General features: G+C 38.1%; 1 protein-coding gene across 4 annotated transcripts in view; it reads right to left on the bottom strand.

Moving 5' to 3' along the window:
- LOC116599261 (beta-galactosidase-1-like protein 3) overlaps window positions 1-24,867 on the bottom strand; it is a 53,063-nt gene that overhangs the window by 9,478 nt on the left and 18,718 nt on the right. For 3 of the 4 annotated variants that reach the window (XM_032359040.1, XM_032359043.1, XM_032359041.1), the window contains exons 10-18: window positions 10,520-10,604; window positions 8,862-8,999; window positions 8,175-8,255; window positions 7,413-7,519; window positions 6,428-6,568; window positions 6,035-6,106; window positions 5,406-5,484; window positions 4,914-5,001; window positions 4,525-4,636 (exon numbers count right to left, since the gene is read on the bottom strand). In XM_032359040.1, coding sequence (XP_032214931.1) covers window positions 4,525-4,636; window positions 4,914-5,001; window positions 5,406-5,484; window positions 6,035-6,106; window positions 6,428-6,568; window positions 7,413-7,519; window positions 8,175-8,255; window positions 8,862-8,999; window positions 10,520-10,604 — 903 coding nt within the window. Of the gene's footprint in view, window positions 1-4,520; window positions 4,637-4,913; window positions 5,002-5,405; window positions 5,485-6,034; window positions 6,107-6,427; window positions 6,569-7,412; window positions 7,520-8,174; window positions 8,256-8,861; window positions 9,000-10,519; window positions 10,605-24,867 lie in introns of all 4 variants that reach the window. The other variant, XM_032359044.1, reaches the window with a different exon arrangement.

Genomic DNA, 24,867 nt, shown 5'->3' with positions numbered 1-24,867 from the left:
AACAATGTTTCAATAGTTAATAGATAAAGCAAACAAGAATCAATAAAGACATAAAACATTTAAAATAAGGTAATTAACAAAGTTGAACTAAATGATATATATAGAGCATTGATCTAATACATGCAGAATATACCTATTCTTTCAAGTATACACAATAATCTTTATAACTTTGACCCTATATTGGACTAAACAAGTATTGTATTTTAAAATTCTCAGACCACAGTACAGTTAAACAAGAAATTGATAATAAAAAAAATCTACTATAAAGTATCCAAATATTTGGAAATTAAGAAACATGTACACATCTTTTTTAAAAGATTTTATTTATTTATTTGATGAAGAGAGATATCACAAGTAGGCAGAGAGGCAGGCAGAGAAAGAGGGGGAAGTAGGCTCCTTGCCGAGCAGAGAGTCCGAATCAGGGCTTGATCCCAGGACCCTGAGATCTGACCTGAGCCGACGACAGAGCCTTAACCCACTGAGCCACCCAGGTGCCCAAGAAACATGTACACTTCTAAATAACACAGAGGCCAAAGCAAAAATCATGAGGAAAGTTAAAATATATTTGAATTGAGTGGTGATGAAAATAAAACATATAAAAACTTATGGAGTATATATCCAGAATAGGCAATTCCATAGACACAGGGAGAAAATTATTGTTTGTCAGGGGTTAAGGGGAGGGGAAGAAAGTGCTTAATGAGTACAAGCTTTCCTGTTAGAGTTATAAAACTGTTTGGAACTAGATAGAAGAAGAGTTGCATTCATTGTAAATGTACCAAATGCCTCTGGATTGTTCACTTTAAAATGATTAATTTTATGTTAATGTAAACTTCACCTCAATAAATGTTTTATGCTTATGGGATACAACTGAATTCATACTTAAATGAAAAATTGCCTAGAAGAATAAAGACTAAAAGTCAGTTATCTAAGCACCCATTTCAAGAAATTATAAAAAGAAAGAAGATAACTCCTAAGATAAAAAGTAGAATGAACAAAACACTTTACACCTTCAGAATGGCTAGTATCAAATAAGTAAATGAATAAATAAGATATAGCAAGTGTTAGCAAGAATGCGGAGAAAATGGAACCCTTATGCCTTGTTGGTGGGAACACAAACTGGCATAGCCCTGTGGAAAACAGTATGGAGGTTCCTCAAAAAATTTAAAATAGGATCACCATATGATCCAATAATTCTGTATGGAGTATTTAACTAAAGAAAACAAAAACATTAATTCAAAAAGATATATGTACCTCTATGTTTATTATGGCATTATTTACATTAGCAAATATGGAAGCAATCCAAGTGTCCATAGAAAGATGAATGGATAAATATGTGTGTGTGTGTGTGTGTGTGTGTGTGTGTGTGTAGACAATAGAATATTACTCAGCCACAAATAAAAAGAACAAAATCTTGCCATTTGCAACAATATGGATGGACCTGGAGGGTATAATGCTATGTGAAAAAAGTCAGACAGAGAAAGACAAATACCATATGATTTCACTCATACATGGAATTTAAGAAACAAATGAAAAAAGAGACAAGTGAATAAACAGACTCTTACATACAGAGAACAAACCAGTGACTGCCAGAGGGGAGATGGGTGGAGGAAAGGATGAAATAGATAAAGGAGATTATGAGTAGTCTTATCTTGATCAGCAACAAGAAATGAATACAACTGCTGAATCACTATATTGTACACCAGAAACTAATGTAACACTGGATATTAATTATACTTGAATTAAAAACTTTAAAATGCAAAATAACAGAACTAGGTGATAAGGGAAATAATTGGTATTTGAAAGTTGTGGGGCATCTGGGTGGCTCATTCAGTTAGCATCTGCCTTTGGTTCAGGTCATGATCTCGGGGTCCTGGGTTTGAGCCCTGTGTCGGGCTCCCAGATCAGTAGAGTCTGCTTCTTTTTCTCCTCTGCCCCTCCACCCCACTCGTGCTTTATCTCTCTCTCAAATAAATAAATAAAATCTTTTTTTAAAAAGTCGAACAATTAAAATAATACATATTAGAAACATACTAAAATGTTTAATATATTTTTTATTTTAAAATAATTTCAGATCTATAAAAAATTTGCAAAGATAATGCAGGATTTCACAAAAGAACAAAATAATAATAATAATAAAGAAAATGGCAGAAATGAAACAGAAAAGAACTATACAATATGGTACAAGTCACAGCCAACCATTGATTCTTTGAAAGATTAATAATTTGGTAATATTATGATGAAATTTACCAAGACAAAAAGAGACATTACTACAGATGGTCGAGATATTAAAAATGAACAATTTAAACATAATACATTGAAAATTCAGAGGAAATGGAAAAATTCCCAGAAAAATAAAATTTATGAAAACTCACTTTTAAAGAAGCAAAATCTGACTAGTACTTCAATCTTGACGGAATTTAATCCACGCTTACAAACTTCCCCGCAAAAAAAATGTTGGCCCTAATTGGTTCCACTAGTAAAATCTACCAAACATGTAAGAAGTAATACCAGGCTTACAGAGACTCTACTTCCCAAATCATTTATGGGGGTCTTAAAACTTGGTACCAAGACATGACAAAGATGTCTCAATAGCAAACATTAACACAAAAGAAGTCTTAATATTTATAATAGCCAAACACTAGAAATAATACAAATGTCTATCAACAGTAGGATGGCTAAATGAAGTATGGTATTTTATGAAATGGAACCCCATACAATACTGAAAATGAATAAATCACCACAACATCACTTAATGCTGAATTTTAGCAAAAAACCAGGCACACAAATAAATTGCAATTCAATTTACACAAAGTACAAGGGAAAGCACTGAATTGGAGTGTTAGAAATCAAGATAATGGTTCACCTTTTTTTAATCTGTTTTTTTTTTTAAGATTTTATTTACTTATTTGACAGAGAGATCACAAGTAGGCAGAGAGGCAGGCAGAGAGAGAGGCCGGGGAAACAGGCTCCCCACAGAGCAGAGAGCCTGATGTGGGACTCAATCCCAGGAACCTGGGATCATGACCTAAGCTGAAGGCAGAGGCTTTAACCCACTGAGCCACCCAAGTGACCCTAGTGTGTTTTTTTAAAGATTTTATTTATTTATTTGACAGAGAAAGACAGTGAGAAAGGAAACACAAGCAGGGGTGGGGAGGCTGGAGAGGGAGAAATAGGGGGCAGCTGGACAGGGAGAAGTAAACTCCCCTCCAAGCAGGAAGCCCAACACGGGGCTCAATCCCAGGACACTAGGATCATGATCTGAGATGAAGGCAGCCGCTTAACAACTGAGACACCCAGACACCCCTAGATAATGGTTCACTTTAAGGGACAAGGAGAGATAGTGATTGGGAAGGGTGCTGACAATATTTTACTTTTTTATCTCAAAAGAAGTACATGGTGTTCACTTTGTGATAATTTATTTAACTGTGCATTTATTATGTGCATTTATACATAAAAGGCTATAGGAGGTATAGTATTTTTAAAAATCAAGTTGCAGACTATAACTTAGGGAGTGAACCCATTAATGTAAAAAGTAATTGTGTAGGGACGCCTGGGTGGCTCAGTTGGTTGGACGACTGCCTTCGGCTCAGGTCATGATCCTGGAGTCCCGGGATCGAGTCCCGCATCGGACTCCCAGCTCCATGGGGAGTCTGCTTCTCTCTCTGACCTTGTCCTCGTTCATGCTCTCTCTCACTGTCTCTCTCTCAAATAAATAAATAAAATCTTTAAAAAAAAAAAAAAGTAATTGTGTATATGTTTAGGCAAAGTTATATATGAAATCCTACAAACTTTTAGCCTAACCACAAACTGTCAGCCTAACCCCTGAATTCAGGAAATTTCTAGTAGAAGCTTCTGCCTGTCAATGTTATCTTTTAGGAACTAATTCCTAGAGGCTTCTGCTGAGCTGTCAATTTCACCTTTTAGAAAGAAACTAACAGACTGCTAGAATGGAAAAAGAAACATTTGAGGGCCACACATGTGCAGATGAACCAGAAAGTGCCAGAAGTGACCTCAGCCTCATGGTATTAAAATCCCCTTCTGAATATTCATCCCAAGCCCTAATAAGAGTCTGCTTTCCCATCTTCAGGGAGACAGGACTTTGGAAATTATTCCCCACAATCTCCTTATTTGCATAAATAAATGACTTGTAATACAACTCCATTTGATGTAGTCTGTCTATAACTCACTGAGGAGCAGCCCACTTTGGTCCAGTGACACAGGTAGTGTTTAGTTCTGAAAAGTAGAAAGTAATTGGAATGGAAGGTGGGTTGAAAGGAGAAATTCCATCCTTTGCTCTCTCCATCTTATTATTTCAGGTTTTCTGTTGTGTTTTTATTTATTATTTTTTAAATAATGATAATCAGGAAGTTTGAGAAATGTTGGAAGTCTTGTTAGAAGTGAAGAACAGAAAAACAAGGAAAACGGGGAGGCATTCCCGCCAGGAACACTACAGCTTTGTTTTAAAACTCTTTTGACAAGAAGAGGTGGTTGGGACACCAGAACAGATGAGGGCAGCTCACCTACCAGTAGACTCAGGAAGGTGTCCTTGGGTGAAGAGTCAACCTTCAAGGTACCAAGGTAGAAGGCAGGGCCCAAATAGTTCCTTGGGACAGGCCTCCAGGTGGCAGAGCGGAGTCTGGAGGAAGAGCAGAGCCTTGAAGAAAAGACCCTTCCGCACTCTAGTGCAAACACTGACCCTAGATTTCCCCACCCAGGGACGAGGAGATGTATTAGACTAGAAGCATTAAAATCAAGAGTTGGGAGACTTGTTCTAGGGTTCTAGTCCTGACCCTAAAGCACTCTATAATCCTGGGTAAATCAGTTGTCTGGATTTTAGCTCTTCATCTGCAAAGAGTTTGACATCTATAAGCCCCTTGATCCCTCCAAAGGTTTAGGCATAAGGAGGAACATACCTTTCAAAGAAGCTCATTGTCATTTCCAGAGAATAGATAGCAAAACCATTCAGGGGAAATTTATCAATGGTAACTGATTCAGTTAGTCCTGCAGGTGAGAGTAAGAAAAAATATAGGGATTGGACATTTCTCCAGTGTCTGGGATAAAGAAATTCAGACTGTATATGCCTATGACAAAGAATCAGCCAGGAGGGCAAAGACTTGTCTAACCTGCTATTACCAAAAGTTTCCTGTTACATGGTTCCATATTACAAAGAAAGTTTCCCACTGGCAGACTGGGTCTGGGCTCTATAATAGGCCAGGGCCCTATCCAACCGTTCTGCTTTTCCACCCAGGAGAACTGGAGAAGGCAGGACAATGGAGAGGGAGCCTTTGGTCCAGGGACCTAGTCATCCCACTGATCAAGGGACTCATTTTCTCCTCCCAACAGCAACATCGTCCCAATCTGAGAATCCAAGTAACTACAAAGAGAGATTACAGCCTGTTTCCCACCTTTCCGCTGATCCTGAATTTTCCATGAAAAATTGACTCGTCCTCGATTTTCTACCAGGATCCTTAGAAGTTGACATTCCTAAAAAGAAAAAGAAAAAATAAGAAGGAAGTTGGCATTCCTGCTTGGGATAGACCATTTTACAGAGACTACATGTCCTCGCAGAGTTTTTACTCTCCAACGCATTCTTTTCTCTGAGTCCCAAATAGAAAGACAAGCAAATGGGAGAAAAGGGGTCTCCAGAGCACAGCAGTCCTTCTCTCTCATGAGGACCCTTTGTGTTCCTGTTCCAAACCCAATCTCCCCTTTCATCTGTTGATCTGTCTTTAGAAAGGCAGAGCGGCTCAGCTGTGTGCTTTTGATCAGAGACCCAACCAGCAGCTAATGACTGACTCAGGGCCTAACGGGGAAGTTCCATTTAAGCCCTTGCATGTATGTTACAACACTGATACACCTGGACCTGGGAGATGCAGTTATGCTTATAGCCCTAAGCACTTGTTGATGGAACCCTAAGTGAGAAGCAATACCAAAGAGCAGTGGCAGAGAAAGGCGGTATTCTATCTCAGGACAAGGCTATGCTTGCTTTTGAGTCAGATGTGTAGGGCAACACCAAGACTCTTGAATCACATACCCTGATTTTAGGAATAATCAACGTCTTAGTATGATCATCCAGAAGTCCTATACTTATCTCATTCAAAAACACCTGCAAAAGAAAAGCCAGCATCAGACTTACTGGCCCACCTGAAGAAAGAAGAGAGGCTCTGGTTTAGGAAGCAGGTCATTTTGAAGGAAAAGACTAGCCTTGGTGATCACAGATGGCTAGAAGCTGAACAGGAGGACTTCACAGGCTTAAGTTGTGACAAAGCCAAAAACAAATCTCTTTGGCTTGACTTTATATTCCCAATGCCTCATGAATAATAGATGCTTGAAAATACCATCTAATAGTAAAGCTGACCAGTGACTACCCACCCCAATAACAGAGTCCGGTTCTGCTTACCTCCATTTACAGTCTGTTGATACCTACCTGTGCTGTATCATGAACATTAGCATGGAGAGAACCTCCAGAGCAAATGGAAGTTTCATAAAGCACGAATCCATAGGACTGGCCATTCCCACTGTTTATAGGGAGGTTCTCCATGTTGACTGTTGTATGAGATATAACTGGCTAAGAGAGAGACATAGCAGAAACAGGGGCCAGGGTGATGAGAAGTTGGGATCCTTCTTCCTTAGGCCCTTGTCATTTTTTGTTGTACATCCTAATGGTCCCCAACAGTTCTTTGGGTAAGAAATATTAAACCCATGCTATTTGATGATTTTCATCATCTCCACTGACCAGGAAACTCAGGGGATAGTAGGAGCATCATAGAGGGAACAATTGCTGTAATCATGAGAATTAATGAAGTGAATAAACTGTCTAACATAACTGAAGTTGAATAAGAATTATGCACTAAAGCAAACATTTAGTTAGCATCTACATTATGTGCCAATAAGATCTAAAACAGCGATAGCAGAAGTGAAACTAATATGAATTCAAGAGTTAATATTTTTCAAGCAATTTTCACCTTTTCTTCAAAATAAGACAGGTAGTCTAATTTTAAAGGGAGAGAATGGACACATAAAAGTTCAGTGATTTGGCCTACTGGATGGTGAAGAAGAGTCAGAAACTCAGTTTTACGGCTTCCTGGCTCTCAATGTTTCCTATATGGATCATGCAGTCCCACCTAAGAATATCTAGCAGATGGTTCCTCTGAGCTGGGAAACAGGATCCTCTAATATCCTGCTTTCCCCTGCCCCCCACTCATTCTTCAAGTTCAAACCCCTTTACAGTCTACCCAGAGAAAAATTTTGTGGTTCTTACCCCATAGTTCTAAGTTTGGACAAAATCTAAAAGATATATTTTCACCCTTCCCATAAAAAGTCCTTGAAAGAATCTCTACTCTGTGGTCTAAAGCTCTCTCCCACAGGTCCCCAGTAGCCAACCCCCCATTCCACGGCCAGGTAGTACTCACCTCATGTAAGTACTGTAGAACATCCCACAGTGGCAAGTAAAGGGATGGTTTCACAGAAGGATACTCAGCCTTGGGAGTGAGCTTGGGCAAAGGTGGCAGAGGCATTGCTGAAATGAAAATAAGCCATGGGGCAAGAAGGGCCTGAAATAACTACTGCATTCTCCAATTTCCCCATCCCTACCCATGAACTCTCATATCCCAGAGCCAACAGGAGAAATGGGTCCTATCCTAGCATATGTGTGTGTATACTTCTCCAAGAGTGATGAGAAACTGGAAATAACTAAATTGGAATGAGTTTTATGTGCATGGTAACTGATAGCTATAGACCTCTATAAGGTAATGTTGGTCATAGGGACTGAGGGCTCTCAGGGAGCAAGAAATCTACCTTGCACCTTCTGGCAATGCCAGTGCTCACTTTCTAGGACATAGCAGATTATTAACTGTATTTATTTTTGCTATCGTATGTAAGGGTACCATGCCATCATACCAAGAGATCTACAAATAGTAAATTATTTAATCTTCACAGTCATTATAGGAGATGGATATCACTTTTTCATATTTTAGTGAGGAAACAGGCATCAGGGTCTTGAAACACTCATGAAAAGCCCCTCATCTTTTAAGTGTGAAAATCAGGATTTGAACTTAAGGTTGCCCTTGCCCTTAAGGCTCCAAACTTTTGCCCATGGGGGGAACTTTCCCTTCCCTCACCCTTCCACTTCATGAGGAAAGCCATCCCTCAAATTAAAAGTGATTGCTGAGTACCTAAGACAGAGCTAAGGAGTCCTTGAAGCTTGAAATATTTTTCTGTGTAATCCCCGGCCTCTGTCAGGACAGCATCATAGTCTGCAAGACACCAGAGTCACTGGCCAGGCAATCTTCCACAACAGACCCTCTTTCAGCACTGCTGGCATGAGATGGGCCAGGGCTACCAAAGGGAGAGAGAAGATACATCTTCCCCATGGCCCGGACCAGTCTATCCCAGGCTGGGATGTGTGTGTGTGTACAGGGGCAAGGGTGTGTTATGTCACTCTGGGAATACTCCCCACAACCCTTCCTGGGGATCTGAGACTGCAAAGACATTGGACTCATCCTTCTGTTTTCTAATGGATACCCTCTTCTTCCCTCAATCTGGATTGCCCAGGTGTGTCTGTCAGTACCAGCAATCACCATTTGTATTCTGTGTGTCTTAGAAGGTTCAAGTCAAGGGATGATATATATGATGAGTGAAGCAGGGCTCTAGGTCTGAGGCACCCCATCTACTGCAATGACAACCTGCAGGGGGCATTATGAACATCACAGAAGAAAAGAAAATAAACAGGAATATCCTGAATGCTCAACATAGATTATAAGTCAAGAATTCAATGATGCTCAGAAGATGCTTTTGGAACCTTCTCTGTAAAACTCCAGTACCACTTGTGCTGGGAGGTGACCATACCAGCAAGCACTTGCCATAGCTAGTGACAACAGCTTTGTGTATCCCAACATATGTGGCCCCATTCATGAAACCAAAGTTGGTTCCACCATGGAACATATATACATTGAAGGAGATCTCAGATGTGATAAATTTGGACACAGTTTCCTTAACATCTGTAGAGGAGGAAAACAAGAACACAGGGAAAATTAAAAATTAAGACAGAAGTCTTTGGTGAAACTTATTCTTAACCCCACCCCAGAATCAACTTAGTTGTTTTGTGTTTCAATCTCCACTAAGATTCTAAGGAGAAAATAGGTGGAACTGGCCAAAACTATTCCAGGAAACCAAGTCTTATCAATACCAAGAGCCTTTTCAAAAATTGTTTTCCTCAGAGTATAGATATAATTTAGCTCAATCTTATATCTATTAAATAATAGCCAAAAAACTTAATGTCACTTAAATATCTAATGTTCATTAAATTTTCTGAAATTATACAAATAAGTAGTATAATCTCATTACTCCCTTCTAGAGTAATATAAAACCACTGCAGTAGTCCACAAGTAGCTGTTCCCAATCTTTAGCCACAGAAACTCTTATTTTTTCATCATGACTTTAAGAGATATGATCAACCTTCCACTGGCCATCATAGGGAATTGGTTAAAAGTTAGTCAGATATGGGATTCAATTCTGGCTGTGCTCTTTACTACTTGTATTAACTTGGACAACTTATATTTCTCTCAGAGCCTCTGTTTCTTTATCTGGTAAATGAAAGTCCTAATTTCTACTATCTCATACTACTGATGAAAGAATCAGGTAAGAAACACATCATAGTGCCAGACATGAAAGCACTCAGAAAACTTGTTTGTTGGGGTGGGTTTTCTTTTGTTTCAGGCCAAGCAGGCTTTCCTCAGTTACCTGGCATTTTTCATTGGTTTACGTTACTTCTGGTATAAATGAGCTTATTTTCATAACATCGACAGCAAAGTATCTTTAGCAGCAAAATATTTTTTCTAAGTCAACATCAGCCAGGCACTGTTCCGAGTTGTTTACTGCACTTAACCCCCACAACAACCCTATGAGGTAGGGTACATGATAATTCCCATTTTCAGTGAGGACACTGAGGTTTAGCAGACAAGGAAAGCTGCCTTGGATCATGCAGCTAGTCACGCAGACTAGCAGTGCTGAGGCTGAAATCTTGATCTCTTTGGCTGCAGGACCCATGCTTTCAACCATCATTGCATGTTATTTCCTGACAATGACTACCACTTAGTTGACATCAACATAGCAATGGCCTGCGGTTTACCAGAGATTATTAAGACTTTTAGCAAATGCATCCCCTTCTTCAGAGATGTTGCCTTTCCAAGACCCCTTCCATGACCATCTTGCCTTACCTCTGCAGGCTTGTCCCTCTCTTTTCTATCACTACACCTGTTTGCTTCAAAGCTCTTGTCAGATGTGGAACCCCTGATTTACTTCTTTATCTGGCAACGCTACTAAATAACATGCTCCCTGGGGGAAGGGACCAGGTCATTTTATTCATCAGTTCACCCTCAAGCATAGCCAAGATCTTGTACATATAAGTGTTAAATGAATAGTTTGGGCTGAATGAGCTAATTCATTAGCAAAGAAATGTATGAATGATCCATGACTCAGAACCACCTCTACTTGGGGTCAAACACTGCAAAACACTTACCCTCAGCATTAGCAACTGAATGTTCACTTCCCCATGTGTCAAACCAGCCAACCCAGAATTCCATGATCATAATGGGCTTATTGCTCTAGAAACAAACCAAATCAAATACCAAGTCTGAGAAAATGTAAAAAGAAAATCAGAAAAGCTAAGCACAACAGACAAAAATTTAAGGAACTCGTGCTCTTCACTTTTTCAAAGTTCAGCACTTCATTCTCCCTCCTTTCCCATCACCCCTTTCCCATCATCCATAGCTTTGGTTTCTCCACCTCTCCTAAACATTCTCCATACTCCTTAAACTTTATATGCCTTGCTGCTGTACCTGGATAGCACCATCTATGATTCCAACCTTGTCATATGTGAGGCTGGTTTTAAAAAAATTGACTTTGGATAAACAAGGACCTGACTGCAATTCCTGACACAAATACTGAGGCTCACATATACCAAAGGCCCACAGCTAATATTATCCTCAATGGGGAAAAACTGAGAGATTTTCCTCCATGGTCAGGAATAAGACAGGGATATTTACTCTCATCATACTATTTAATATAGTACTGGAACTCTTAGCCTCAGCAATCAGACAACAAAAAGAAATAAAAGGCATCCAAATCAACAAGTAAGAAGTCAAAGGTTCACTATTTTTAGATGACACAATACTCTATGGAGGAAATCCAAAAGACTCCACCAAAAATTTGTTAGAATACATGAATTCAGCAAAGTCACAGGGTATAAAATCAACATACAGAAATCTGTGGCATTTTTATTTGCCAATCATGAAACAGCAGAAATAAATATTAAAGAATCAATCCCATTTATAATTGTACCAAAAACAATAAGATACCTAGGAATAAACCTAACCAAAGAGGTAACAGTTCTGTACTCTGAAAACTACAGAACACATATGAAAGAAATTGAAAAGAAAACAAAGAAATGGAAAAACATTCCATGCTCATGGAATGGAAGAACAAACATTGTTAAAATATCTATACTACCTGGGGATGGTTCACAAGCTGGTAAAAGGAGTACATTTTGCATAATACAAGGTATCAGAAGCTTGAAAGAAAATAATTATTGCATAATCAGGGATAAATTCTGACATTAAGAACACAAAACATGGGGGAGGGTAATAAAAATGTAATTTTAGAATGTGTTTGAACTAAGTTGTTACCAACTTAAAATAGACTGATATAAATTTAAGTTGTTCTATGCAAGCCTCATGGTAATCAAAAAGCAAAATGTGTGGTAGATATGTGAAGGATAAAGAGAAAGGAATCTGAGCATACCTTTAGAGAAAATCATCAAATCACAAAAGAAGGGAGCAAGAAAAGAAGAAACAAAGGAATTACAAAACAGCCATCAAACAATGAACAAAATGGCAATAAGTACATTAACTGTCAATAGTTACTTTAAATGTAAATGGAGTAGCACCTGGGTGGCTTGGTTGGTTAAGCATCTGCCTTTAGCTCAGGCCATGATCCCAGGGTCCTGGGACCAAGTCCAGTGTTGGGCTCTCTGCTCATCGGGGAGTCTGCTTCTCCCTCTCCTTCTGTCCCTCTCCCCTGTTCTTGTTCTCTCTCTCTCTCAAATAAATAAATAAAATCTTTAAAAAAAAATAAAATAAAATAGGGATGCCTGGGTGGCTCAGTCAGTTAAGCATCTGCCTTTGGCTCAGGTCATGATCACAGGGTTCTGGAATCAAGTCCTGCATCAGGTTCCTTGTTCAGCAGGGAGCCTGCCTCTCCCTCTGCCTGCTGCTCCCAGCGCTGTTCTTTCTCTCTCTCTCTCTCCCTATCTCTCTCTCTGAAAAATAAATAAATAAAATCTTTAAAAATTAAAAATAAATAAAATAAATAAAAGTAAATGGACTAAATTTTCTAATCAAAAGACATAGAATAGTGGAATGGGTAAAAAAAAAAAAATAAGACCCATCTATATGTTGCCTACAGAAGACTTACTGAACATTTAAGGACATACATATTTTGAAAGCAAGAGATGGAAAAGATATTCCCTACAAATGGAAACCAAAAGAAAACTGGGATAGCTATACTCATATCACACAAAATAAACTTTAAGACAAACACTGTAATAAGTGATAAAGAAAGTCATTATATAGGGGAGCAATATAAAGAGGTCAATCCAATAAGAGAATGTAACATTTGTAAATATTTACTTAATAAGGTTAATAAATATAAGATGATCCTATCAAGCTCTTTTCCAAAAATAATAGTATAAAACTAGAAATAAATTACAAGAAGAAAACTGGAAAATTCAAAAGTATATAAAGATTAAACATGCTACTGAACAATCAATGGGTCAAAAAAGAAATCAAGAAATCTTGAGACAAATGAAAACAGAACTACATATCAAAACTTAAGGGATGCAGCAAAAGCTGTCTAAAAGATAAATTTGTATGAAAAATGCCTACATTAAAAAGCAAGATCTCAAATAAACAACCTAACTTGACACCTCAAGGAACTAAAAAAAGAATAAATGAAGCCCAAAGCTAATAGAAGAAAAGAAATAATAAAGAACACAATAGAAATAAATGAGAGAATAAAAGCACAATAGAAAAGATCAATAAGGGGCGCCTGGGTGGCTCAGTAAGTTAAGCCTCTGCCTTCGGCTCAGGTCATGACCCCAGGGTCCTGGGATTGAGCCCCACATCGGGTTCTCTGCTCAGCAGGGAACCTGCTTCCCCCTCTCTCTCTGCCTGCCTCTCTGCCTGCTTGTGATCTCTGTCTGTCAATAAATAATAAAATCTAAAAAAAAAAAAAAAAAGTCAATAAAACTAAGGGCTGTTTTTTTTTTTAAAGATAACAAAATAAACAAACTATTGGCTAAACTTACCAAGAAAAAGACAGAGGATTCACATAAATAAAATCAGAAATAAAAGAGGACATGTTATAATTGATACCAAATGAATATAAGGAAGGTAAGAGACTGCAATGAACATGCAATGAATATGCTAAAATATTGGACAACCAAGATGAAATACATAAATTTCTAGAAACATACAACCTACCAATACTTAATCATGAAACTACAGAGAATCAAAAACATCCTAATAAACAAAGGTCCCAAACCAGATGGATTAACTGGTCAATTCTGTCAAACATTTAAAGTAGAACTAATGCCAATCCTTCCCAAACTCTTCCAAAAAATAGAAGGAGGAAGTATTTCTAATCTCATTTTCCAAAGCCAGCATTACCCTGATACCAAAACCAGACCAGCATGCTGAAAAGAATAGAAATATCAAGCCAATATACTTGACGAACATATATGCAAAAATCTTCAATAAAATATTAGCAAACTAAGTTCAACAATACATTAAAAAAATCATTCACCATGAATAAGTGGGATTTATCTCTGCAATGCAAGAATGGTTTAACATCCACAAATCAAACAATGAAGAACAGAACTGAGAGCCCAGAAATAAACCCACACATATATGGTCAATTAATTTACGACAAAGAAGCCAAGAATACAAAATGGGGAAAGTTTAGTCTCTTCAATAAATGGTGTTAGGAAAATAGGAATAGCCACATGAAACAATGAAATTGAACTCCTATCTTATACCTTACATAAGGATTAACTCAAAATAAATTAAATACTTGAATGTAAGACCTGAAACCATAGAATCCCTAAAAGAAAACATAGGCAGTAAGCTCCTTGATGTTAGTCTTGGAAATGATTTTTGGATCTGACATCAAAAGCAAAGGCAACAAATGCAAAAATACAATGGAGACTACATCAAACTAAAAAGCTTTTGTTCAGCAAGGGAAACCATCAACAAAATGAAACGGCAACCTACTGAATGTGAGAAAATATTTCCAAACCATGTATCTGATAACCAGTTAATATCCAAAATACATAAAGAACCCATACAACTCAATAGCAAAAAACCAAATAACCTGATTTAAAAATGAGCAGAAGATATGAATAGATATTTATCAAAGAAGAAATATAGATACCCAACAAGGACATGAAAAGATGCTCAACATCACTAATAATTCAGAGAAATGTGAATCAAAAACACAATGATATATCATCTCACACCTGTAACAATGACTCTTGTCAAAAAGATAAGAAATAACAAGTGTTGGGTGTGTATGCCATATAAAAACTTTTCACAGTAGAGTAAAAATTAACATTAAAATGTTACCAAATTTCAACCATATTATCATGTCTTATCTAATTAGCTCTCAAAATGCCTGATTAACTGTGAATCAAATACGAATAACATCATGTAGGATTCTTTTTTTAAAAGTTTGCCCAGCATTTCAAAATGGTTACGGAATTAATATAACTTTTAAAATGTCGAAGTATGCTATACATATTGCACTTTTCTGCTAGGCTGGGCTAGTATCTTCCATGGCAAGATACTAAAACTATTGAATAAAATACACTTTTAAATCAATAGGTACTTGATTAATTTCCCTGAAATTATCAACATCATTACCAAAATCTTCCAGGATTTTGTAAGATTTGATTCCTTAAATACAGTTTTAAAGTTTAACCTAAGGAGGGAAAAAAACCCTCAAATATTTCACTTTTTAATGTCCTTTTTTGGTCCTTCAATGGCCAAAGAGAATTTGAAACAGATTATGCTTCATGTTTCATGGCTTAATAAAAAGCTACAATTTCTATTATCCAAATTAAGAAAAATTATACTAATCAAAAGCTATTAATTTTGAAATGTCTACGTAAGTCTGTCTGTAGGTCCCCTTAGAACCTTTCATGCTTTTATAATCAAGAGATTTTAATCAATTATGTGCTAGAATCAAATTAGTTAAGGAAAAACTTATTTGAAAAAATAAAATCACTTCCCAATATGCTTGACAGAAACAAGTTATTCATTTTCATTTGTGTTCCATTGAAGACAGAACTGAAATCTGTCCAATGGTTTATTTCCAACTGGTCCACTTCGGAATTCTTTGGAATGTTTTAAGATTGGCTATAGCTAGAGTTCTGACTTCCATTTGGACCCTGCTCTCCTTCACTGTTTGGAGGAGGTTTTGGTTTCGGCATCTTACTAAGAATAGTCGCCATCTCTTTTCTCTAGTTTATTTTTGTGTCTTAGTGTGGATTTACAAATTTACTACAGGTATCCTGAGCCAGGAACACAATCAGGTTTCAGGCCAGTTTGATACTGGCTATTCTTAATTCTCATGAGTGTAGGACTTTGGACTCAATGTCATGTCAGTGGGACTGTGCTGTCTGTGGAACTTAATCATTTTCTTCAGATTTAAGGAGAGTGATAAAATTTGGAGTCAAAGGATATTGATGTACAATTTAAGGATTAAATTTTTTTATAAATCAGTTGTGAACAATGGATTATTAAATTAAATGTTGACTTCCTAGTATAAAACTGCAAGAATAAAAAGTAAAGTTCTCCAGCTTAAAAAAAAAAAAAGAAGAAAAGAAATAACAAGTGTTGGAGACAAGATGGTGGGGAAGTAGGAGGAGGCGCCCTTTCAACCTGTACCCTAAAGTGAGCTGATTACCTTCCAAAGAACTCTGATCACCCACGAAATCAGCCTGAGATCAGAATTATACACGTCTGGATCTCTACCAGAGCAGAAGACGCCAGTGGGCAGGTAAAGCAGAGTGGGAAAGTCTGACTGATATTAGAAGATAAACAAAAGGGGTAGGGAGCCACCAGAGGCGACCCATTGGAAAGTAATACCCCAATACGAGAGTGCCCTGAGCCTGGGGAGCAGCATTAACTCCGGAGTCTGGTAGAAAGCACTCAAAAAGAACAAAGGATCACCGGGGGTTAATTGCGGGAATCGGGGTGTTTAGGGTCGGGGCTTAAGTCCCCAGACCCAGGACAGCCACCCCTGGTGCAGAGCCAGAGAGAGTGCGGCAGAGAAACCAGGTCTCGGTCCCTGAACCACCAGCACGCCTGAGAGTGCGTGGCGCCCGGCTCCCGTGAGGGGCTGGGAGCCTCGCCAGCCAACAGAAGCATAGCCTTTTTGCAGTCCCCACTAGAGTGCCCTGACATGCCATCAGAGTCCGAGTCATGCCCCGCACCCTCTCCTGAGAGAGGTGCACACAAACGCCAACTGGGTGCTCTCGGACTGGAAAGACCAGGCACTCCCAGCCTGGGCCAGTGGGAAAATCTTAGTGTGCAATGGCTGCTTGGAACTTCTCTGGCAGTCTAGAGCTGCCAGACAGCTGCCGCTGCCCTGGTTTGGGGTACAAGCAAAAAATCCAGAGACTGCGACTGGGAACCTGCTCCGCCAGCGGCCAAGGGGGGATTTATTTGGGCTCTGAAGCCAGACTGAGGCTTCTCTCTGAGAGGGAGGTCAGGGTGCAGTTTGCGTTCCTCTAAACCTACAAAAACCATCAAAAGCGGTCAAGGAGAGAGAGAAAAACAAAAGTGAAAAAATATAAAAATCTCCAGAGAACAAAAGCCTGAAAAAACCAGTTTCCTCAGAGCCCACCCCCTTGAGGGGGGCGGGAAGACTTCACTGAGAGAACATCATAGACTGAAAAGCCACGTAGCAGGCCCCTCCCCCAGAAAACCAACCAGGAAAGGGAAAAAAAAAAAAAAAAAAAAAAAAAGACGACAAGAGAACAACCACCACTACTTCATAGGACAATTTTTATTATTAATCCTATCCCACTATTCTGGCTCACTTTTTTTATATAGTTAATTTTTTACTATTATATAGAAAATTTTTAACCTATTTACTGTCACAGTGAGATGTCCAGTACATCAAATTCCATAATAACCTTCTAACCTAAACTTTTTGATACATTCACCAGTGTTTTCCTTTTGCATTTCTATTTTTTAAATTTCTATTTTTTTAAATTTTAGTTTAGTTTAGTCTAGTTTATTCCTTTTTTTTAATTTTTATTTTCTAATATTCATATAGAGTTAAACTTCAAGGTAATCCCCTTTCCCCAATCAATGCCACCCCTATAGGTAAACCAATTCCTAATGCCCCATAATCTTAGGAAAGTTGAATCCTTTAACAAAGATAACAAGACACATCCAGGAAGAATCAAAACAACCTTCCTCACCCACACTGAGAATTTACAACCACTCTCCCATCTTTTTCTTCCACCAGTATTTCTGTGTTTTTGTGTTTGTCCTGATAGTATATAAATCTTACACTCAGGGTTCTTTCTGACAAGGTTCTTCCTTTATTTGCATATATATATATGCAAATAACATATATATATATATTTTTCTCTTGTCATATACTTTTATCAGTCTTTTTGTCTGTGTCTGTTTGTATACTTCATAAATCTTACCTTGGGGCCCATTTGGGCTAAACCTTCTCTTTTATCTCACCTTTCGTTCCTGTCTCTCTCCCTCTCTCTTTTTTTCTTTTCCTTTTCTTTTTCCTCTCATTTGGGTGGGGAACCCTGATTGCTCAGAAGCATTCCAGGGTGCACCTTGACTGCACCACAGTCGATACACCCAGCTACACCCATTCAGCCATCTCTCCCCAAAATGACTAGGAGGAGGAATGCCCAACAGAAGAAAAATACAGAGGATGGACCATCTGCAACAGAGCTAAATGCTATCAACATAGACAATATGTCGGAAAGAGAATTCAGGCTAACAATTATCCAAGCAATAGCTAGGTTGGAGAAAGGCATGGGTGACCAAACGGAATTGATTAGGGCTGAACTGAAAATGACCAGAGATCATGTTTTCAATATTAGGGAAGAGCTGAAAGCTACCAGGGATGAGCTTCACAATGCTCTCAATGAGTTCCAATCTAATCTAAATTCTCTCAATGCTAGAGTAACTGAGACAGAAGATAGAATTAGTGATCTGGAGGACAAACAGATAGAGAGAAAGGATCAGGAGGAAGCCTGGAACAAACAGCTTAGAAGCCACGAAAACAGAATCAGGGAAATAAATGATGCCATGAAACGTTCCAACATCAGAATTATTGGAATCCCGGAAAGGGAGGAGAAAGAAAGAAGTCTAGAAGATATAGTGGAACAAGTATTCCATGAAAATTTTCCAAATCTCGTGAATGGAACTAGCATTCATGTACTAGAGGCCGAAAGGTTTCCCCCGAAGATTACAGATTCTCGAAAGTCCTCGAGACACCTAATAGTAAGAATGAAGAATTATAATTGTAGGCAGAACCTCGTGAAAGCAGCGAGGACAAAGAAGATCCTTATGTACAGAGGAAAGCCCATCAGAATAACGTCAGACCTGTCCACAGAGACCTGGCAAGCTAGAAAGGGCTGGCAAGATACATTCAGGGCACTGAATGAAAAGAACATGCAGCCAAGAATATTTTATCCAGCAAGACTGACATTCAAAATGGATGGAGAGATAAAGAGTTTCCAAGACCAGCAAGGCTTAAAAGACTATGCAATCACCAAGCCGATACTGCAGGAAATATTAAGGGGGCTTCTTTAAAGGAGGAAAAAGCCCAAGACTAGCATTAAACAGAAATATAGAGACAATCTACAGAAAGAAAGACTTCATGGGTAACACGATGTCAATAAAAACGTATCTATCAATAATCACCCTCAATGTGAATGGCTTAAATGCGCCCATAAAATGGCACAGGGTTGCAGACTGGATAAAACGACAGGACCCATCCATATGTTGTCTACAAGAGACCCATTTTGAACCTAAAGATACACCCAGACTGAAAGTGAAGGGATGGAGAAGCATCTTTCATGCCAATGGGCCTCAAAAAAAGGCTGGAGTAGCAATTCTCATATCAGACAAATTAGATTTTAAACTAAAGACTGTAATCAGAGATACAGAAGGACACTACATCATTCTTAAAGGGACTATCCACCAAGATGATCTAACAATTGTAAATATCTATGCCCCCAATATGGGAGCAGCCAATTACATAAGAAAACTGTTAATCAAGATAAAGAGTCATATTGATATGAATACACTAATCGTTGGAGATCTTAACACACCTCTCTCAGAAATAGATCATCGAAGCCGAAAATCAATAAAGAAACAAGAGCATTGAATGACATATCGGATCAGATGGACCTCATAGATATATACAGAACATTCCACCCTAAAACAACAGAATACTCATTCTTCTCAAGTGCACATGGAACCTTCTCAAGAATAGACCACATACTGGGTCACAAATCAGGAATCAACTGATACCAAAAGACTGAGATTATTCCCTACATATTCTCAGATCACAATGCTTTGAAACTGGAGCTCAATCACAAGGAAAAGTTCAGAAGAAACTCAAACACCTGGAAGCTAAAGACCACCTTGCTTAAGAATGCTTGGATCAACCAGGAGATCAAAGAAGAACTGAAACAATTCATGGAAACCAATGAGAATGAAGACACTTCGATCCAAAACTTATGGGATACAGCAAAGGCGGTCCTAAGGGGGAAATACATAGCTATCCAAGCCTCCCTCAAAAAAATTGAAAAATCCAGAACACAGCAGCTGTCTCTACACCTTAAAGAACTGGAGAATCAACAACAAATCAAACCAACTCCTCACATAAGAAGGGAAATAATCAAGATTAGAGCTGAGATCGATGAGGTAGAAACCAGAGATACAGTAGAACGTATCAATGAAACTAGAAGCTGGTTTTTTGAAAGAATCAATAAGATCGATAAACCATTGGTGACACTAATCCAAAAGAAAAGAGAGAAAGCTCAAATACATAAAATTATGAATGAAAAGGGAGAGATCACAATGAACACCATGGAAGTAGAAACAATCATCAGAAGTTATTATCAACAGTTATATGCCAATAAGCTAAGCAACCTAGATGAAATGGATGCATTCCTGGAAAACTATAAACTCCCAAAATTGAACCAGGAAGAAATTGACTACCTGACTAGACCAATATCTAGTAATGAGATTGAAGTGGTGATCAAAAACCTCCCAAAAAACAAGAGCCTAGGACCTGATGGATTCCCTGGGGAATTCTACCAACTTTCAAGAAGACATAACACCTATTCTCCTGAAACTATTTCAAAAACTGAAGCAGAAGGAAAACTTCCTGACTCTTTCTATGAAGCCAGCATTACCCTGATCCCCAAACCAGGCAAAGACCCTACCAAAAGGAGAATTTCAGACCAATATCACTGATGAATATGGATGCTAAGATTCTCAACAAGATCCTAGCAAACAGGATCCAACAGCACATTAAAAAGATTATCCACCATGACCAGGTGGGATTCATCCCTGGGCTACAAGGATGGTTCAACATTCGCAAATCAATCAATGTGATAGAACAAGAGAAGAACCACATGGTCCTCTCAATTGATGCAGAAAAAGCATTTGACAAAATCCAGCATCTGTTCCTGATTAAAACGCTTCAAAGTATAGGGATAGAGGGAACATTCCTGAACTTCATCAAAGCTATCTATGAAAGACCCACAGCAAATATCATCCTCAATGGGAAAAAGCTTGCATCCTTCCCGTTGAGATCAGGAGCACGACAAGGATGCCCACTCTCACCACTCTTGTTCAACATAGGATTAGAAGTCCTATCAACAGCAATCAGACAACAAAGAGAAATAAAAGGTATCCAAATTGGTAATGAAGAAGTCAAACTCTCTCTCTTGGCAGATGACATGATTCTTTATATGGAAAACCCAAAAGACTCCACCCCCAAACTATTAGAATTCATTCAACAATTCAGCAACGTGGCAGGATACAAAGTCAATGTACAGAAATCAGTGGCTTTCTTATACACTAATAATGAAAATACAGAAAAGGAAATTAGAGAATCGATTCTATTTACTATAGCACCAAGAACCATAAGATACCTGGGAATAAACCTAACCAAAGAGATAAAGGATCTGTACTCGAGGAACTACAGAACACTCATGAAAGAAATTGAAGAAGACACAAAAAGATGGAAGACCATTCCATGCTCTTGGATGGGAAGAATAAGCATTGTTAAAATGTCTATACTGCCTAGAGCAATCTATACTTTTAATGCTATTCTGATCAAAATTCCACTGGTATTCTTCAAAGAGCTGGAGCAAATAATCCTAAAAATTGCATGGAATCAGAAGAGACCCCGAATCGCTAAGGAAATGTTGAAAAACAAATATAAAACTGGGGGCATCACGTTACCTGATTTCAAGCTTTACTACAAAGCTGTGATCACCAAGACAGCATGGTACTGGCATAAAAACAGACACATAGACCAGTGGAACAGAGTAGAGAGCCCAGATATGGATCCTCAACTCTACGGTCAAATAATCTTTGACAAAACAGGAAAAAATATACAGTGGAAAAAAGACAGTCTCTTCAATAAACGGTGCTGGGAAAACTGGGCAGCTATATGTAGAAGAATGAAACTCGACCATTCTCTTACACCGTACACAAAGATAAACTCAAAATGGATAAAGGAACTCAATGTGAGACAGGGATCCATCAGAATCCTAGAGGAGAACATAGGCAGTAATCTCTTCGATATTAGCCACAGCAACTTCTTTCAAGATATGTCTCCAAAGGCAAAGGAAACAAAAGTGAAGATGAACTTTTGGGACTTCATCAAAATCAAAAGCTTCTGCACAGCAAAGGAAACAGTCAAGAAAACAAAGAGGCAAACCACAGAATGGGAGAAGATATTTGCAAATGACAGTACAGACAAAAGGTTGATATCCAGGATCTATAATGAACTCCTCAAACTCAACACACACAAAACAGACAATCATATCAAAAAAATGGGCAGAAGATATGGACAGACACTTCTCCAATGAAGACATACAAATGGCTATCAGACACATGAAAAAATGTTCATCATCACTAGCCATCAGGGAGATTCAAATTAAAACTACACTGAGATATCACCTTACACCATTCAGAATGGCCAAAATTAGCAAGACAGGAAACAACATGTGTTGGAGAGGATGTGGAGAAAGGGGAACCCTCTTACACTGTTGGTGGGAATGCAAGATGGTGCAGCCTCTTTGGAGAACAGTGTGGAGATTCCTCAAGAAATTAAAAATAGAACTTCCCTATGACCCTGCCATTGCACTACTGGGTATTTACCACAAAGATACAGATGTAGTGAAAAGAAGGGCCATCTGTACCCCAATGTTTATAGCAGCAATGGCCACGGTCGCCAAACTGTGGAAAGAACAAAGATGCCCTTCAACAGACGAATGGATAAGGAAGATGTGGTCCATATACACTATGGAGTATTATGCCTCCATCAGAAAGGACGAATACCCAACTTTTGTAGCAACATGGACGGGACTGGAAGAGATTATGCTGAGTGAAATAAGTCAAGCAGAGAGAGTCAATTATCATATGGTTTCCCTTATTTGTGGAGCATAACAAATAGCATGGAGGACATGGGGAGTTAGAGAGGAGAAGGGAGTTCGGGGAATTTGGAAGGGGAGGTGAACCATGAGAGACTATGGACTCTGAAAAACAATCTGAGGGTTTTGAAGAGGCGGGGAGTGGGAGGTCGGGGTACCAGGTGGTGGGTATTATAGAGGGCACAGATTGCATGGAGCACTGGGTGTGGTGCAAAAATAATGAATACTGTGATGCTGAAAATAAAAAATAAATTAAAAAAAAAGAATCAAGGGGAAAAATGTGTTCTACTAGTTGACATTTTATATAACTCATTTAACAATAATGCTTAAGATATGCAATAACTCCAAATCATGAATTCATATTTATTTTAACTTCATTTGGAAAAAAAAAAGTAAACATTCATTTAATTTTTTGGGAGCATTATTTTCTATTTTACAGTATATGAACCAGCAAGTATTTCTAGTCCTTTTCCCCCTTGATTCTTTACATTTCTATAGTTTCATTTCATACTTTTCTAACAAAATAAATTACTTCTCAGAAAAAAAAAAAGAAATAACAAGTGTTAGTGAGGATCTAAAGAAAAAGGAACCCACTGTTGTAAATTGTGTAAATTTGTGTAAAATTCATAAAATTCTGTAAATGTAAATTTGTGGAATCACTATGGAGAACAGTACACAGTTTCCTCAAAACATTAATAACAGAAATACAGTATGATCCAGCAACTCCAAACCTGGGTATTTATCTGAAAAAAATTAAAGCATTAACCCAGAAAGATTTATACACTCCCATGTTCATTACAGCATTATACAATAGCCAATGTATAAAGACAAACCAAGTGTCCATTGATGGATGAATGGATAAAGAAGATATGAATAGAATAGAAGTTAACCAAAACTGAACTAAAAAATAAAGAGAAAAAAGAATAGGAAAAAAAAAAACCAGCATCCAAGCAGTGTGAGACAATATCAGATGATATTATGTACATGTAACTGGGCCTGCAGAAGAAGAGAGAGAGAAGAAAGGAAATAGGTGAATAAGTAATGGCTGAAATGTTCTTTTGTCATTTTAAGATTTGTTTTAATTTATTTGACAGAGAGAGAGCACAAGTAGGCAGAGAGGCAGGTAGAGAGAGAGAGGGGGAAGCAGGCTCCCTGCTGAGCAGAGAGCCTGATTTGGGGCTCGATCCCAGGACCCTGAAATCATGACCTGAGCCAAAAGCAGAGGCTTAACCCACTAAGCCATTCAGGCGTCCCAGCTGAGAATTTTCTAAAGTTAATTACAGACAGCGAACTACAGATCCAATCTGTGAGAACATCAAGCAGGATAAACTCTAAGAAACAAACCACACCTAAGTATATTATACTCAAGCTTCTGAAAACCAAAGAGAATGAGAAAATTCTAATGGCAGTCAAAAAAAAAATCACCTACAAAAGCCATAGATAAAAATTACTACAGACTTCTTATCAGAAACCATGAAAGCCAAAACAAGACAAAGCAAAATGAAAATCAACAAAATAGAACGGCACTTTAAAATGAGGATTTAGGAATATATTATTATAAGATATTAATAATACATATGAAGCAGTTCAGTATTTGAAAGTACTTTCAGATTAATTTAACATGTATTTTAAATCCTTGGGCAACAGCTAAAACTTTAAAACCTGAGAAAAGTAATTAGTCCATAGAGGAGACAAAATGTAATCATAAAAAATGCTCAATTAACTCAAGAAAGGGGAAAAAAGAAACATAACAAGTGCTTTTCAAAACAGAAAAAGAATTAGCAAGATGCTAGATTTTAATCCAACTAAATCAATAATAACTTTAGATGTGAATTATGTAACTATATCAGTTAAGAGGCAAAAACTATCAAATTAAATATTTTTAAAAGTAATACATAATTATATGTTGTCTACATATATATCCACTCTACATAAAAATCCACTTTATATACAAATACTTAAAGAAAGGTAAAAAAGTAGTGCACCTTGGTGGCTCAGTCAGTTAACAGCTCAGGTCAGGATCCCAGGGTCCTGGGATTAAGCCCCAAGTCAGGCTCCCTGCTCAGTGAGAAGCCAGCTTCTCCCTCTTC

This window comes from Mustela erminea, chromosome 9 (assembly GCF_009829155.1).
Source record: "Mustela erminea isolate mMusErm1 chromosome 9, mMusErm1.Pri, whole genome shotgun sequence".
In the NCBI taxonomy this organism is placed as follows: Eukaryota; Metazoa; Chordata; class Mammalia; order Carnivora; family Mustelidae; genus Mustela; species Mustela erminea.
The sequence above is the reverse complement of the archived record's forward strand: the minus strand, read 5'-3'. Positions and strand labels throughout refer to the sequence as shown.